General features: G+C 52.1%; 1 protein-coding gene across 1 annotated transcript in view; it reads right to left on the bottom strand.

Moving 5' to 3' along the window:
* ATP8A2 (ATPase phospholipid transporting 8A2) overlaps window positions 1-18,524 on the bottom strand; it is a 1,156,459-nt gene that overhangs the window by 845,284 nt on the left and 292,651 nt on the right. The window contains exon 10 of the mRNA XM_075337374.1: window positions 10,799-10,910. Within this exon, the coding sequence (XP_075193489.1) occupies window positions 10,799-10,910 (112 nt within the window). The remainder of the gene's footprint in view (window positions 1-10,798; window positions 10,911-18,524) is intronic.

Genomic DNA, 18,524 nt, shown 5'->3' with positions numbered 1-18,524 from the left:
CAGTCTTCTCCCGGTCTTCCGGCGCCACGGCCACCTGCCAGTACCCACTGGTGAGGTCAAGGGTGGAGAAGTAGTTAGCGGTTCTCAGCGCAGCCAGGGACTCTTCAATGCGGGGCAGAGGGTAAGCATCCTTATGCGTTATCTGGTTAATCTTCCGGTAATCCACACACATCCGCATGGTGCCATCCTTCTTCTTAACCAGCACCAACGGGCAGCCCAGGGACTACAGCTGTCCCTAATAACCCCCGCCTCCTTCATGTTCCTCAACATGTCTTTGGCGCATTGGTAGTGTGCGGGGGGAATAGGCCTGTATCTCTTTTTAATAGGGGGGTGTGCACCGGTAGGGATGTGGTGTTGGACCCCTTTAATCTGCCCAAAATCTAGAGGGTGTTTGCTGAAAACTCGCTCATACTCCTCTACCACCTGGTATACCCCTTCCTTGTGGTGTGTGGGGGTACCCTCAGTGCCGACGTGTAGCTCTCGACACCACTCGTCTAACTCCCCCAGGGATGGGGGAGAACTGGCAGTAGGTTGGGAGATCGGGGGAACGGCCTCATGGATGGTGTGGGGATCTAGAGTGAGCAATTTGGCAAGGGTAGCGCACCGGGGGAGCCTAACCTCTTCCTCCCCACAGTTCAACACTCGTACGGGCACTCTCCCTTTCTTGACGTCTACCACCCCTCGGGCGGCCATTACTGTGGGCCAGTGTTCGGAGGGCATGGGCTCTATCATGGCAGGGTAGTCTCGCCCTTGGGGTCCTACCGCTGCCCTACACCAAATCATCATCTCACTCCTGGGAGGCACAATCAAAGGGGCCGCATCCATCACTCTCACTTCTCCAATCTCTCCTCCTGTCGAATTCACATGCTGGCGATACATCAGGGCCCGGATCTCACGCTGCACAGCTCTCTGTCGGCTCCCCGCCGCTGTGGCGGCCAGCTGCTGCAGTAGGGTCAGCACGTCACTCATACAGTGCTCCATCACATTAGTCCCTAGCACTACCTTCGGGTTATGATCACTGGGTTCATTCATTATCATGATCAAACCCTGGTGTTGTAGTTCAGCTTGTCCCACGGTCATGGCCACTTGTTTGTACCCCACTTGGGTCAATGGGAGCCCATCAGCTGCAATCAGTGTCATACTGCCATCTGGGGGGGCTAGTTCATCTTTTCCCCAATACCGCTGATACAGTGTGTATGGTATGGTGGTTACCTGCGATCCAGTGTCCAGGAGAGCCATCAGCGGGATGCCATCCACTGCCAGGGGGATGATGAGCTGGGCTCCGATGTACCGGTCCCACCAGTTGGGGGGGCCACTGGGTTCGACTCCTGAGGATTGGCCCGTGGCCCCAGGGGTTGCTCGTTTAAAGGACACCGTCGGGAGTAGTGGCCGGGCTTGCTGCACCTGTAACAAATTGGAGGTCCATACCGTGAATCATTGGCCCTTCTCTGATGCAACCAGGGGACGTCCTCGGGGCTGTCGGTGAGCTGCATCTTCCCCGGGGGCTGGGACCTGGTCGAAGGCTGGAGTGCGGCGAGGATCTTGGCGAGGTCCCCATCCATGCGGCGGACTTGGGAAGCCAGTTCCTCCATCATTCCGCTTGGGGCTGCAGGTACCGGAGGTGTTGGGAGGGCAGGGGCCACCACGGGAGCCGTCTCAGCTGGCCATGGGGCTGTCTCAGGGACTTCCGATGCTGGAGACTGCAGAGCTTCAATGGCCCGTTCCTTTAACACGGCAAAGCCCACATCAGGGTGTTCTAGGGCCCCCAGCCGCAGTTGCTTGCGGTCCTCCGAGGACCTCATCCCCTGTACAAACTGTTCCACTAGCATTTTGTTGCTGTCCGCATCGTTGATGGTGTCTACCCGCTTCAGTGTGCGGAGGGCGGTTTGCAGACGCAAGGTGTAGTCCCGAATGCTATTCGCAGGCCGTTGTCGGCATTGATAAAACTGCATCCGCAGCTCGGCTTCGGTACGGGTCTCAAAGGCAGTCTGTAGCTTTTCAAAGATGGTGGCTACAGAGGACCAGTCCCCCTCGGCCCAGGTCTCCGCCTCCTGCTCAGCCGCGCCGGTTAGCTGCCCCAGCACTACCGCTGCACGTTGCTGATCAGTTAGGGGGTACAGTTCTAGTAGCGGGCTAAGCTTCTTCCGGGAGACCTGCAACGCCTCAGGTTTCCCATCGTACTGCGGCAGCCAGGTAGCTCCGGGCACGTAGGGCAAGGAGAACGGCATCACCTGAGAGAGAGCTGGGGCCACGGCACCTCCCGCCAGTCCGGCCGGGACCAGGGCGGGCCCATTCCCATCCGCTTGTGCCACTGCGGCTGCGACCGCCGCCCCTCCAGCTGCTCCGTCGGGCGCAGACATCTTGTTTCCGTCCCCCTTATTCTTTTTCCGGCTCCTCCTCTAAAGGGGCAAGGTTTCGATTTCGCGCCTCCACTACTCGGGAAGACGCTCGAGCGAGGATTTTTCGCGCCCAAAATGGCGGCTTCTCAATATTTTCGGCTGGACACCTCCGGCGGTCACAAGGCGCACCTCTACCAGACGGCAGAGCGGTAAGATCCTGTTCGTGACGCCAAGTTGTCGCGGGCGGAGGAGGGGACGCTGCGCTCACCCACTGCTCGGCTCTGGCTGCTGCTGCTGCTCGCTCGGTCGGTGGCTCGAGCGGTGGGCCGGATCCCGGGGACTCGAGTGGCGCTCCTCGCCCGTGAGTGAAAGGGGGGGTTGTTTGGTTTAGGGATATTGTCCGTGACGCCACCCACGGTTGTGGTGAGGTTGTGACACCACCGCTGCTCTGGACGGGGATCTCGGGAGCGATGACAGGGAGCAGCCTAGATGTTGTTTCTCCCCTCCGTGGGTAGGGGGTTAGTTGTCCCGGGGCCCGGTGAGGGTTAGTGATGGCAGGCGGGTTACGGGGCCTGGGTAGGTGCAGGGTCGCGGGGGCAGCGCAGTGCCGCACGGCACGGTGGTACTCACTCAGCCAATGATGAATGCAAAGTCTCCGGTAAAACAAACGGCTGGATGGACAAGTCCCACAGACGGCTGCGGTAGCTCTCCCGGTAGGTTGGTGGTGACTGCCTTTCCCTGCACCTGTGTTGTGTTCACGGTTCCAATGGCTTCCCACCGGTAACCCGCTCCCCAGCTTGGATGGATGCTGAGGGAGCCCCTTTTGCCCGCAGGCTCTGGCCCTGGGAACTGTAGCCTTGGCGGTGACTGTGTTTCCCTTTACGATTTGAGCTGTTGCCTTCAATCGGGTCTTGACTGCTGGGAAACCCCGGAGGTCCCCTTCGCTAACGGATTTGACCAGTTTTACAGCGACTCCTAGCCTGGTCGGGGTCCGAAGGCCCTGCCGAATAGTGCTGGCTTCTCTTCACTCCCCGATCCGGTACCGGCGGGCCACCACCCGTCCCCGGTCCTTACGGTTCACTCCAATCAGCCTCTCCTGCAGACGGTCAGCACCGTCTGCCAACCTTGCTGTATGTGCCCGGGCCACGCACCCGGACACGGTCAGTCTCCTCTACTACTACTTCACTCTCCAAAACTCAAGACTAATCTGATCTGATTCCTTTTCCCGCCTCCAGGACTGTGAACTCCTCGGTGGGCGGGGCCAACCGCCTGGCCCACCCCCTGGTGTGGACATCAGCCCCTGGAGGGAGGCAACAAGGATTTGTGTTTGACCTAGATGTGCCTAGCCGGGGTGTGGGGTGTGTTGTTGTAGTACCTGTGACGTCCTGGCTTGTCCAGGGCGCCACAGATATAGCTGAAATAAACAGTAGGGTATTAACATAGGAGCCTCATCACTAGATATGAGTGAATCAGAGATTCGGTGTTGGTACCATACACAGAATTTACACAAAAATAGAGTCTGGGGTCAGGGTTCGAGTGCTTTATGTATGAACACTACTCACGCGAGCATTGCTGTGCTCAGGTACGGTCGGTGTGTACCGCCCCTGCAGCAGTCGGACTGCTCTGATCCGGGGTTGCTGTGGCTCGAGGGTTTCCGGACCCGGGGGCTCATAGTCACCCGAAAATGAAAGGTAGCTATTTACATAGGATTAATGTTCGTGACGCCACTCGTAGTTCGCGGTAAGGGGAGTACTGCCACTGCCGATGGGAGTACCCGGGGGAGATGGAGCGGGGCAGCCAGATGACGTTCCCTCCACGGGTAGTGGAGGCCCCGGGACTCTGAATGGTCGAGTGTAGGGGAGCGTAGTGCAGGTTGGATGCAGGGGAAGGCAGCATACTCACTCAGGCCGTGTTGGGGTTAATGCGACTATAAAGCAGACTCTGACACAGTAGTGAACCAAGTCTCTGAGTGCTGCTGCCACTTCAAGGGAGCTCGTCCGGGAGTCCGCACCCATTGGTATTGGTGATGGTCTGTCACCTGCCTCCATGCACTAGAATTTAGATGTTCTAAGTGATCCCTCAGCCTGAAGCTTTCAGGGTCCCGCTCCCTACGGTTAGTTAGAGGAGCTGTGCTCTCGATGGCTGACACTTGGGATCTCAGTGGGCCGCATAAGCTGGAAAGTCCTATCCCCCTCGTTGTGTTGATGCCTTCGAACTCTGAGCTCTTGGGGAAAGTTCATAGAGAGACTATCCTCCACAGGTTAATTATCAGGTTGCGTGAAGCTACTCCCTGATCTAGGGTCCAGTACCCCGCCGTGCTCGGTACCAGTTCGGTTACTAGATTTTCCGGTGCTGACCGTTCTCCCAAACTAAGTCTGGCACGCCTCTCTAATACCCTGCGACCGGGTTTCCGACTCTTCCGGTCCCAGACCACCGTCTGCGACCTAGCCAACGTCTCCCAGGGAGCTCCAACTCCCCTAGCTTCTCACTCTCTGAGGGCTACTACTCGACTGACTATGTCCCTTCCACCAGTCTGCCTGACCCCTAGGCGGGTGGCACTGTTCCAGCTAGATCACCCACTGGTGTGCCTGACAGGTGTGGTGTGAGGTGTGGCTAGGATTTCAATGCTGATGGAGCAATACCAAAGGTTAGGATTCCAGAACCATGGGGAGTTGAGCTCTGCACTAAAAGAGAGAGGAGTGCAGTAATCTGTGACACCCTGACTAGTTCAGAGGCGTCAAAGGTGCTCAGCCCAGTGAGAGCCGCTTGCAGTATTTGAATGGCTCACACTGGGGATAACAACAGCATGATCAGATGTAGTGTGCACCACACAAAAAAATATAAAAACCCTGCACATCCACCCCTGGAAGTGATCTGTTTATGGCTGGCTGCAAGTGCGTGGAGGCCCGAACTGCCCAATTAGTGACTTCCATTGGGGTTCAGGTCAAGTCCAGGTCCCAAACCAAACTTTATCCAAAGTCAAGCTGAACCAAACTTCCACGGGTCCACTCAGCTCTACTCATCACACATCTTTATTTTTGTCTCCATGTGCTATTTATATAACATTTAGGACATGGACACATTCTAGTTTAGGCTGGTTTCACATCTCCAGTATTTTGCCGGAAGCCGGATCCAGTACAAATTCATTCATTACATTCATTTACAATGGAAGTGCGCCACCATGCTGACACATGCTTCATACACAACCGCATGTGTCCGCATGGTGCAGCGCTTCCACTGTAAATAAATGTAACTGTACTGCATTTGTGCTGGATCCGGCTTCCGGCAAAATACCGGAGATGTGAAACCAGCCTTAGGACTAGTGATGGGTGAAAACTAAATATTCGTACCAAATACATAGTACTATTCCAGTATTTGTCATGAATAACAAACCTAATCTAAGTTAAAGGGGTACCCGAGCATTTTTCTTGAAAATTTCACAGTAAAGGGGAAGAGATGAAAATCCAGCAGGAAAGCTACCTATTAGTATGAATACTAACAGCAGGAAGAGTATAAAGTCAGGGAGAATTTTGCGCAGCCAAACACTGTGACCTTCTACTGCCAGAAGCCACATAACTGTCTGTCACCCGTGACAGCTCGGCTGGGTTTGGATGTGTTGTCCATGAAACAACAACCACAAAGCGCCAGCTCCATTCACTGCATGACGTGCACAGTCACCCCAAGCAGAGCCATTCACAATTTCTGAATGGCTCTTACTGAGGTTCAAACAACATTTTAGGATGTAGTATTTCGAAAGAAAACAAAAAATTCCCTCCCTCCCTCGGAAATGCTCTCTTTTTGGCTGGCTTTATTTGGGGGGGGGGAGCCAAACTGCCAATAAGTGACTTTCATAATACTCGATACTCGAGATTGTGCACTTTCAGAGCGTCTGACTTGCTCAAGGACCGAGCACCCGAGCATTTTAGTGCTCACCCATCTCTAGTATCAATTATATAGCACTGTTAAATTTTATTATTTTTCTCTTAGGCCTGTTTCACACGTCAGTGATTCTAGTACATATGTTCTAGTTTTTATATGTACCAGAATCACTGACATACGCAGACACATTATAATCAATGGGTCTGTGCACACATCAGTGATTGTTCACTGATCGGGTCTCCGTGCGGCGTACACGCATGTCCGTGATTGCCACACGAAGACATGTCCATTTTTTTCTGGCATCACTGATGTCCCACAGACCACACACTATGGTGTGGTCCGTTAAACACGTACCAGAAAAAAAAGTTCATTGAAAATAAAAAGCTTTTTAAACTCACCTTCTCCAGCGACGCTGTGTTCAGCCTCTGCTCTCCGCAGCTTCCTGCCCGGCCAATTACTGGCATACATATTCATGTATGCAGCCAGAGCCGACCCGGAAGTAGCTGCAGAGGTGAGAGACAGCGGCGGCCGGATGCAGCAGAGGCAGAGACTTCAGCAACACGGACAGCAGGAACTGGGGCAGGTGAGTATATCTCTATGTGCAAACACGGAGTAAAGATCACGTATCACGTATTGCACATGGAAAATCCATGTGTGCCGTGAATCATGGCACACAGAGGGACATAGGCGTTTTTAACACGTCAGTGAAAACGTCTGTGTTTTTCACTGACGTGTGAAACAGGCCTAACACAGTACAATGATATAGTTTTACTAAACACGGACATATACAATGGGCCTTACCCTAAAGGCTGCTTTACATGGTACGACCGATTGTGCGATTTCACAATCGATCGTACCCGCCCCCGTCCTTTTTGCGTCACGGGCAAATCACTGCCCGTGGCGCACAAAGTCGGTAACCCCCGTCACACATACTTACCTCTCGTGCGACCACGCTGTGGGCGGCGAACGTCCACTTCCTGGAGTGGGAGGGACGTTTGGCGTCACAGCGACGTCACACGGCCGCCGACCAATAGAAGCGGAGGGGCGGAGATGAGCAGGATGTAAACATCCCGCCCACCTCCTTCCTTCCACATAGAGCCGGCGGCTAACGAGGGAGGCAGGTACGCGATGTTCATCGCTCCCGTGGTGTCACACGGAGCGACGTGTGATGCCATGGGAACGATGAACAACCGGCGCCCGATTTGAGAACCGATATTATGGAACCTAGCGACCAGTACATGACTCACGATTTGTAAGCGATACTGCGTCGCTAGGAGGTGTCACACAGGCCGGCATCGCCAGCGATGCCGGATGTGCGTCACAAAAACCGTGACCCCAACGATCTATCGCACGATAGATTGTCTGGTGTAAAGCAGCCTTAAGGATCAGCGGAACGTTGGCTATATGTGCAGTCTTAAAGAATACAAGGTTATTGGATAAATAAAAGCACAAGCTCAATGATGATTTTAGAATGTTAATGCAAGATTGCTCCAGGACCCTTTACGGTTACTGATTTAATTTACTTGACTTTACAGAGTAGTTGGCACTTGGATGAGGATGGCACGAGTTTAAGTATCGGCGCCGATGGCACCGGGGTTTGCAGGAGGCAGACAGTCTAGCCACAATTACAGAAAACTTCTGAGGTCATCATTTTGCAATGTCAAAGTGAAAATCATATAAAAGTTAAAATTACTGAAGGAGGAACAAGTCAACGATATCAAAATTGGCATCACAGGGGAACAGGCGAAAGGCTCCCTACATTACATTATTAGACCAAATTATTGCAAAATGTTAAAGGAATATGCTAACTTAACAAAAAAAAGCTAAGATCATCTACAGATATGTCCTTCCTTGAAGGGATATTTACATCTTAGTAATTGACAGCTAGGATAGGTAATACTACTAGGGGTCTGATCTCTGAGACTTCACCAATCCTGAAAATTAAAGGGATTCAGTATCATGCTTTCTTCATTTTTTCTGCACAAAGCTATATAACATATATTGGACTCATTGTCATTGAAGGCAAACTTTACACCCTAAAGTACAATCATATTGAGGCTTTGATTATTCTGCCTTATATAGATTTTCTATGTAAAAGGATTTTCCTAACAGTTCATTTTAATCCACAGATCTTGGTATAATAATAGGTTCCACAATTAGATGTGTTTAAATAACATGTCCCTGTGCTGAGATAATCTTATATATGTGTCCCTGCTGTGTACTGTGTAATAGCAGTGTCTGACCGTACAGGGACATGGTCTGATCATACCACAGCTCCTGGGCGGGGGAGGAAGTAAAAAAGTATACAGACATTACAGCACGGGATCACAAATGATTCTATCTGTGAGGTGGAACCTTTTTTAAAAACAAGCAAGGAGATGTTTTACCTCACAAAAAGAATCAGCTGTGATTCTGCACTGTATTGTCTTTATATTCTTTCTCGGCCCAGGAGCTGTGGTATGATCAGACCATGTCACTGTACAGTCAGACACGGCCATTACACAGCACACAGCAGGGACACATACTGTATATAAGATTATCGCAACACATGAACATTTTTATTAAACACATCAAATTGTGGAAATTATTAATATTCCAAGATCTATTGATTAAAAAGAACTTTAAATTGAACTTTGTTCTTGGGAAAACCCTTTTTTCACGGTACTCAAAATCAGCACAAAAGTGATTCATTAGCATAGGAAAAAAGTTCCCACTTCCATGGTTCGACATCTAATCAAGTCCTTAATGGTAGCCAGATCAGGGCAGTGCTCATTTCTGCATTTGCCAGCCTTGGCGCCTCCTGCACTTAATAGGCCCTACGATGTCATGACCCTGCAGTTCACATCATGATGTCACATCATAATTAGTAAGCACATAGGGGTCCCAGAATGCCAGAACAAGGTTGCCAGCCATAAATGTTAAGATGGCCCTTTGACAGGCTCTCTTCAATGACAGGATCATGGACTAGGTAAGAGCAAATCGTTTTGCTCAACTTTACAATTCAGTAAAGTACGGTATTTCCAGTTATAGAACTTTTTAGAAATATATAAAGGGTTTCTCTAAAAGAAGGGGCAATCCATGTTTGATTTGAGGGGATCCAAACTTCAAGGCTCCCCTCTAATCAGCACACTATAAGGGCCGGCGCCGTCTTGTCAAAGCTGCCTTTCTTTATTGTTTCAACAGACACAGTGAATGGGACGAGGCGGAGTACCAGGCACAGCCGCCATACGCACAAGATACTGTGTCTATCCAAAAATGAAGACTGTATAAGTGCCACCCCTTTTAATGAGATGATCAGCAGGGGTCCCAAATTTTGATGGCCCATCCTAAAAATATGCTGATATAGCTAAAGATCTGGAGAACTAAGTTAATCTGAGAAATCATGTTCTTTGACTAGAGAGATTAAGAAAGCCACACGACCAGCTCTGCCCTCACCTACTACATCCTCATCCATCCTTGTAGACTGTGAGCCCTCGCAAGCAGGGTCCTCTCTCCTCCTGTACCCTCACGCATTTCTTGTAGACTGTGAGCCCTCGCGGGAAGGGACCACTCTCCTCCTGTACCCTCACCCATTCCTTGTAGACTGTGAGCCCTCGCGGGCAGGGTCCTCTCTCCTCCTGTACCCTCACCCATTCCTTGTAGACTGTGAGCCCTCGCGGGCAGGGTCCTCTCTCCTCCGTAACCTCACCCATTCCTTGTAGACTGTGAGCCCTCACAGGCTGGGACCTCTCTCCTCCTGTACCCTCACCCATACCTTGTAGACTGTGAGCCCTCGCCCTCACAGGCAGGGACCTCTCTCCTCCTGTACCCTCACCCATTCCTTGTAGACTGTGAGCCCTCGCGGGCAGAGTCCTCTCTCGTCCTCTACCCTCACCCATTCCTTGTAGACTGTGAGCCCTCACAGGCAGGGACCTCTCTCCTCCTGTACCCTCACCCATTCCTTGTAGACTGAGTCCTCGCGGGCAGGGTCATCTCTCCTCCTGTACCCTCACCCATTCCTTGTAGACTGTGAGCCCTCGCGGGCAAGGTCCTCTCTCCTCCTGTACCCTCATCCATTCCTTGTAGACTGTGAGTCCTCACGGCCAGGGTCCTCTCTCCTCCTGTACCCTCACCCATCCCTTGTAGACTGTGAGCCCTCGCAGGCAGGGTCCTCTCTCCTCCTGTACCCTCACCCATCTCCTGTAGACTGAGCCGTCGCGGGCAGGGTCCTCTCTCCTCCTGTACCCTCACCCATCCCCTGTAGACTGTGAGCCGTCGCGGGCAGGGTCCTCTCTCCTCCTGTACCCTCACCCATTCCTTGTAGACTGTGAGTCCTCGCGGGCAGGATCTTCTCTCCTCCTGTAACCTCACCCATTCCCTGTAGACTGTGAGCCATCGCGGGCAGGGTCCTCTCTCCTCCTGTACCCTCACCCATCCCCTGTAGACTGTGAGCCGTCGCGGGCATCCTCCTGTACCAGTATGTGCCTTGTATTGTTTATGATTATTGTACTTGACCATATTATGTATATCCCATTTCACATGTAATGCGCTATGGAATAAATGGCGCTATAATAACAAATAATAATAATCAATGTATTTACCTGCATTAGTTTGGTGTCATGTCCTGTGTACACAACAATCCCTACGACCCATTGTGTATTCCTGATCTGGGCTCCTCTCAATAATATCTGTTCAGGTCCAACAGCAACCGGGCTATAACAAGAAGTACTGGGAGAATTAGCATTTTGTCTGATTAACATAACACAAGACATTGACAAAACTCAATACATTTGTTCTATTTACTGATGAAAGAAAATTGATGTACGTGGTAAGAAAGAAATTTCCAATCTCAAGCGAAGCTTCATATACAGACAGTAGAAATAAATTATCTATAGGCTGACAGTAACATAACTCTATTTCAATAGATCAAATAAGGACAAACAATCCTAGTACTAGTGTAGGAGCCATTAGTACTCATTACAGTCCATTCTGTAAAGGGGAAAGGAAGTAAGACAACAAAGAAGTTTAGACCTGAGGTCCTTAACCTGTGGTTCTAGTACCTCAAGAGATACATACCATGTCAAGGGTTTCTTGTTCTGTCTTCTTTTCTGGCTTTTAATAAGTGAAATATGCTGTATGATCATATCTTGAGGGCACTTTGATGTAATATATTTGATATGTTAGTCATACCTCCCAACTTTTAAAGAAGGAAAAGAGGGACAAAGTTTGCGGCGCGCGTAGCGCGCCGCGGCAAATTTTTAGGCCACGCCCCCTAACCACACCCATTTCACAGTCACGCCCATATCCACTCCCCATCCACACCCATTCAGCACAAACACGCAGGCAGCCGGCGGGCTTCCAGCACGGACACGCAGGCAGCCGGCGGGCCTCCAGCACGGACACGCAGGCAGCCGGCGGGCCTCCAGCACGGACACGCAGGCAGCCGGCGGGCCTCCAGCACGGACACGCAGGCAGCCGGCGGGCCTCCAGCACGGACACGCAGGCAGCCGGCGGGCCTCCAGCACGGACACGCAGGCAGCCGGCGGGCCTCCAGCACGGACACGCAGGCAGCCGGCGGGCCTCCAGCACGGACACGCAGGCAGCCGGCGGGCCTCCAGCACGGACACGCAGGCAGCCGGCGGGCCTCCAGCACGGACACGCAGGCAGCCGGCGGGCCTCCAGCACGGACACGCAGGCAGCCGGCGGGCCTCCAGCACGGACACGCAGGCAGCCGGCGGGCCTCCAGCACGGACACGCAGGCAGCCACAGTGAGGCGGCCGGTCGCCTTCACAGACAGGCGGCTGGCCGCCTTCACAGACAGGCGGCGGGCCGCCCGCACAGAGAGGCGGCCAGCCGCCCGCAGAGAGAGGCGGCCGGCCGCCCGCAGAGAGAGGCGGCCGGCCGCCCGCACAATGAGGCGGCGGGCCGCCCGCACAGACAGGCGGCGGGGGGCGCCCGCACAGACAGGCGGCAGGGGGGCGCCCGCACAGACAGGCGGCAGGGGGGCGCCCGCACAGACAGGCGGCAGGGGGGCGCCCGCACAGACAGGCGGCAGGGGGGCGCCCGCTCAGACAGGCGGCAGGGGGGCGCCCGCACAGACAGGCGGCAGGGGGGCGCCCGCACAGACAGGCGGCAGGGGGGCGCCCGCACAGACAGGCGGCAGGGGGGCGCCCGCACAGACAGGCGGCAGGGGGGCGCCCGCACAGACAGGCGGCGGGGGGCGCCCGCACAGACAGGCGGCGGGGGGCGCCCGCACAGACAGGTGGCGGGCCGACCGCACAGACAGGCGGCCGGCCGACCGCACAGACAGGCTCCGGCCGGGGGTGAGGGGGGAGGGAGGGAAATCAGCGCTGGGGAGATTAGTTTACTGTACCAGCAGCAGCACAGGCAGCGCTCCTCTCTATGCCACGTCTACTAGGATGGTAGGAGGGAAAAGCAGGGAGGCGGAGAGAGAGTGGGTGGGCGGAGCCCGGGAGCCGGCCGTCCCGCCCGTGGCAACGGGACAAACAACGTAAAGCGTGAAAGTCCCGCTGTATCCGGGACGGTTGGGAGGTATGCAGCATGTTAGAATGTGTACATAAGATCCCGCTGGTGGTGGCTGCAGCTTATAGGCCCCAAATCTGGTGACAGGTTCCCTTTAAAGTGAACCTGTCAGGTGCAATATGCACTCAGAGCCAGGAGCAGTTCTGGGTACATATTGCTAATCCCTGCCTAACCGTCCCTGTATACACTAGCATAGATAAAGAGATCAAGAACAAATATTTTTAAAGATCTTATATCTTATGCTAATGAGCGCGGGGACTAGTCACAAGGGCGTTACTTCACTTGGCTAGTCGGCTCGCATAGCATGTTAGCATGTTATTACGCCCCTGTGTGAGTACTAACACGCTATGTGAGCCGACTAGCCAAGTGAAGTAACGCCCTTGGGACTAGTCCCCGCGCTAATTAGCATAAGATATAAGCTCTTTAAAAATACTTTTTCTATAGATGCCTTTATCTATGCTAGTGTATACAGGGACAGTTAGGGAGGGATTAGCAATATACACCCAGAACTGCTCCTGGCTCTGAGTGCAGATTGCACCTGATAGGTTCCCTTTAAAGGGAACCTGTCACCAGAAATTTAGCAAAAAAAATAAAAGATTCCCCTCTGCAGCTCCTGGGCTGCATTCTGGAAAGGTTCCTGTTGCTATTGTGCCCCCTTTGAGACCTAAAATAATACTTTATGAAGTCTTACCTTTTTGTATGCAAATCTGTTTTTATGGTCACGGGGGCGGGCTGCCTGGCGTCCGTTATTCCCCCTCCTGCCGTTGTACGCCGTCCCCCATTGCTCATTTCCATACATGAGGACGCCTTCCTCATGTAACTGTCCTCCTGAAGTTTTGTGCATGCCCAGTGCCACTCTCGCGGGAGTAAGCACTGTGCAAAGTGTGAACGCTTTTGAGGTGATTGCGCAGGCGCGAGATTATGGGTGGCGCTGTGATTGTCATCAGCAGCGTCATCCAAGTACCCGCCCATAATCTCGTGCCCGCGCTTCTCACTCTGCCTCCACCGTTATGCGCAAGCACTGGCCATATGAACCACGTTACCTATTACCGCAGGCGCGAGATTATGGGCGGCGCTGTGATTGTCATCAGCAGCGTCATCCAAGTACCCGCCCATAATCTCGTGCCCGCGCTTCTCACTCTGCCTCCACCGTTATGCGCAAGCACTGGCCATATGAACCACGTTACCTATTACCGCAGGCGCGAGATTATGGGCGGCGCTGTGATTGTCATCAGCAGCGTCATCCAAGTACCTGCCCATAATCTCGTGCCCGCGCTTCTCACTCTGCCTCCACCGTTATGCGCAAGCACTGGCCATATGAACCACGTTACCTATTACCATGGGCGCGAGATTATGGGCGGCGCTGTGATTGTCATCAGCAGAGTCATCCAAGTACCTGCCCATAATCTCGTGCCCGCGCTTCTCACTCTGCCTCAACCGTTATGCGCAAGCACTGGCCATATGAACCACGTTACCTATTACCATGGGCGCGAGATTATGGGCGGCGCTGTGATTGTCATCAGCAAAGTCATCCAAGTACCCGCCCATAATCTCGTGCAAGCAGTAATAGGTAACATGGTTCATATGGCCAGCACTTGCGCATAACGGTGGAGTCAGAGGGAAAAGTGCGGGCACGAGATTATGGGCGGGTACTTGGTTAAAGCTGCTGATGACAATCACAGCGCCGCCCATAATCTCGTGCAAGCAGTAATAGGTAACATGGTTCATATGGCCAGCACTTGCGCATAACAGTGGAGTCAGAGGGAAAAGAGATTATGGGCGGGTACTTGGATAACACTGCTGATGACAATCACAGCGCCGCCCATAATCTCGTGCCTGCGCAATCACCTGAAAAAGCGTTCACATGCGCAAAACTTCGGGAGGACAGTTACATGAGGAAGGCGTCCTTGTGTATGTAAATGAGCAATGGGGGACTGCGTAAAGCGGCAGGAGGGGGAATAACGGACGCCAGACAGCCCGCCCCCGTGACCATAAAAACACATTTGCATACAAAAAGGTAAGACTTCATAAAGTATTTTTGTAGGTCTCAAAGGGGGCACAATAACAACAGGACCCTTTCTAGAAGCAGCCCAGGAGCTGCAGAGGGGAATCTTTTATTTTTATTGTGAAATTTCTGCTGACATGTTCCCTTTAACTGGTAGGGGAGCCAGGATAAAGCAGAGCTGAAGCTGTTGGGAAGCTAGGACCCAGCAGCTCTGCTCCACAGGCAGGAGACCACTGATCGGTAATAGAAGCCTGCAGATGTCACTCTGCATAGGTTATTGTCACTGCTATCTGCAGGAGATAAGTGCTGATTGCATGGTCTCCTCAGCTTCCTGACTCCCCGCGTGTCTGCAGCAGTGAGAAGCCGCACACGGGGAATCAGAGAACAGCTGCAGGGAAACGCAGGCTCCGGGACTGGGGGGGGTCGGCTCTGGTGCAGGGGGGGGGGGGGTCGGCTCTGGTGCAGGGGGGGGGGGGGGGGGCTCTGCTGCAGGGGGGGGGTCGCTCTGCTGCAGGGGGTGATTCATACCTCAGCAGCAGTCACAGGAGTAGGTGCGCGCTCGGCTCTGTAATGAATAGTAGAAGGGAGAAACAGCGAGGCGGGGCTACAGTGGGTGGGTGGAGCCGGGACAATCAGCCTCACGGGCGGGACCCGGGATCAAAGGCTCAGAAGAGGGACTGTCCCGCTGTATCCGGGACGGTTGGGAGGTATGATGTTAGTAGCTTTTGATCAATGAGCACAGCAAGGCCAACCTAAGGGTGTGTGACTGTGCACACAGCGTCTTACAGACATATCCGTTGAGCTTTGTCTTTATGGAAGACGCTTCACAAAAATGCTAGCTGCGTCTTTCCTGAAGAGTCTTCTTTAGTAAACTGGTGCCAAGAATGCAACAAGCAACAAAGGCGACTCAACAAGTTTTCTTTATGTACAGAAACAGGTAATTGGGGGAAGGAAGTGCAGAAATGTACAGTAAGAGAACAAATCAGCTCACAGTTAGAGATATGCACAGTTACAATCGACTGATCAGTTGCATATCCTTACTGGAGATCATGGCAACCCAATCCCGGTCCTCCCGTCAGGAGAACATCAATGTCGCCCTACTTGTAGTTATAGTATACAATTAAGTAAAAATCTCTATAATAGTCTGTCTAAATTAATGGTACACAAACAGAAGAATGAGACCGCACCAAGGCTGTGAAATTTCATCCGGTAAGTCTTTATTCCATATTCAAGGTTAAAAGGTGTGAGCTGTAAGCGGGTGGAGGAGACCTGGATGCGGCCCCTCGCTGCGGACGACGGCCGTTTCGCCTGTAATTAGGCTTCTACGGGTCCACATGTGGGGTAAGACCAGCTCTCCTTAAATAGGAGAGCGCATCCAGGTGACCTCCCCGCACATAAAATATACAAAGTGAAGTGTATATTTTATGTGCGGGGAGGTCACCTGGATGCGCTCTCCTACTTAAGGAGAGCTGGTCTTACCCCACATGTGGACCCGTAGAAGCCTAATTACAGGCGAAATGGCCGTCGTCCGCAGCGAGGGGCCGCATCCAGGTCTCCTCCACCCGCTTACAGCTCACACCTTTTAACCTTGAATATGGAATAAAGACTTACCGGATGAAATTTCCCAGTCTTGGTGCGGTCTCATTCTTCTGTTTGTGGATCATTGGGACTCCTTGCTCCTGCTTTGACCTGCACGCTGATCCGGATTCTGCATTGACAGCTGGTACTATGTTTCCTTGCCTATGAGCGAGCACATGGTTTGACAAATATGCAAGTGTAGTGCAAGACTTTGCTCTTTTTGGATTTCTAAATTAATGGTACACTAAACGTGACTCAGCTACGTTACATCTCAATATGTCGACAATTTATTTAGCTATTCTCTCTTAGTACCATAACTCAAGGCGGGAAATAATGGTTTGGCCCACTTGGACATCACAGTGGAGCAAATGTTCATTTCACAATCTCTGGCTCTCGATGTTTGATCTTGGGTGCTTGACCGCATAGTCTGGTCCTTTGCTGAAGACTATGATCTGTGTTTGGGCTTCAATGCTTAACAGTGTAGTCTGGTCTTCTTCCGGTGACGGTACTTACTGATTGGTCTTCAGGTTCCTCTCTCGAAGGTATTCGGTGTTCGGGTTCCTCTGGCGACAGTAGAGTTCAGGTCTTCTTTGGACTCAGCATATCTAGATGCTTGCACTGCAGACGATGCAAGCCTGCTCTGCGGTGTACACATCTGATTCCATGGTGATCATGGTGTCAACTCCACTTCTTCGCTGTTGTTCCAGCCTTTTATATTTTGTAACTTAACCACAACTGTCACTTGACCCGGCTTCCCCTTTTCACTCTTCCATCGAGGAAACACACTCCTTACAGATCAGTTCCTGGTGATTCTGATTCACCGTCAGATGGTGAAGTTGATATGCAAATGTTGTGGTGCACTAAATATGGGCGACTTCTGTCAGCTTACACTACCATACAACTTTTCGGTGGCTTTGCAACCAGCAGCCTTTTGCAAAAGCCACCATAAACAATGGTCAGTTAACTTAATTTAGTCTCTTCAATGGTTTCGAAGCCTGAAGCAATTAAAAGAAGGTGAAAAATACTGAACATATGAACAGCAAGTCATATTGACATTGCAATGCATATGTTCATTATTTCACGTATCCTAAAGGAGTAGAGTGGACATGTATACAAAATGCACAGGACATACCATAATTGTGTGCCAGATGTGGGTTTGTCCACCAGTATATGCATCTGTCTTTAAAAAGTGGCAGGAAGGGTGGTCATATATCCATGAGAGCTCCAAAAAAATGACCTTGACATATTTACACAACATTAGAGTTGGTAGTATATGGACATTTCATTATTGCTCCCATTCCAGTCCTGGAACAACCCCAACTCTCAAGGGGATGCCTAAATTTGCTCGGGGTTCGTATGAAAGTGAGGGATAGCCCTGACATTACTGAGATTGTATCTGAAATATCTGGGGAAAATCAGAACTGCTGGTAGCTATGCCTTGATGAGATTCAGATTTTCTTGTCTTTAAAGGGAACCTGTCACCAGATTTGGGGCCTATAAGCTGCGGCCACCACCATTGGGCTCTAGAATACTGTATATCAGAGCCCAGGGCGCTGTGTAGAACGTAAAAATCACTTTATAATACTCACCTAAACGGTCGGAGCGGTGCAGACTGGTCAAATGCGTGGCTCCATTCTCCGGGTGCGGCGCCTCCTCTTTCGGTCATCTTTGCCGTGTCCTACGTCATGCAGAAAGAAAGGCAAATCCAGCGCCTTAGCAGGAAGACTCAGGAAGTAAAACTCCAAACTTTATTAAGTCCAGTAAAAAAATACAAAAGTACAGACCACCTTGTGGGGGGACAGAAAAAAATGGATGACCCAAGGACAGAGGAAAATTCCTACATGTTTCGACCAGTGAATGCTTCTGAAGCCTGGGTGCATGACGCGTCTTACGTCATGCACATGCGCTGGCAGGGCAGATCAAAGTGTTGTAGTGCGCATGCGCAGGAACTCAATGCCGACGGGTGTGCATGACGTAAGACGCGTCTTGCACCCAGGCTTCAGAAGAAGGAGGACAAAGATGGCCGAAAGAGCAGACGCCACACCCGGAGAACAGAGCCACCCAACTGACCAGTCTGCACTGTACCGACCGTTTAGGTGAGTATTATAAAGTGATTTTTACGTTCTACACCGCGGCCTGTGGTGGTTGCCGCATCTTATAGTCACCAAATCTGGTGACAATTTCCCTTTAACCTTTTTCAT

This window comes from Anomaloglossus baeobatrachus, chromosome 2, assembly GCF_048569485.1.
Source record: "Anomaloglossus baeobatrachus isolate aAnoBae1 chromosome 2, aAnoBae1.hap1, whole genome shotgun sequence".
Taxonomy (NCBI): Eukaryota; Metazoa; Chordata; class Amphibia; order Anura; family Aromobatidae; genus Anomaloglossus; species Anomaloglossus baeobatrachus.
The sequence above is the reverse complement of the archived record's forward strand: the minus strand, read 5'-3'. Positions and strand labels throughout refer to the sequence as shown.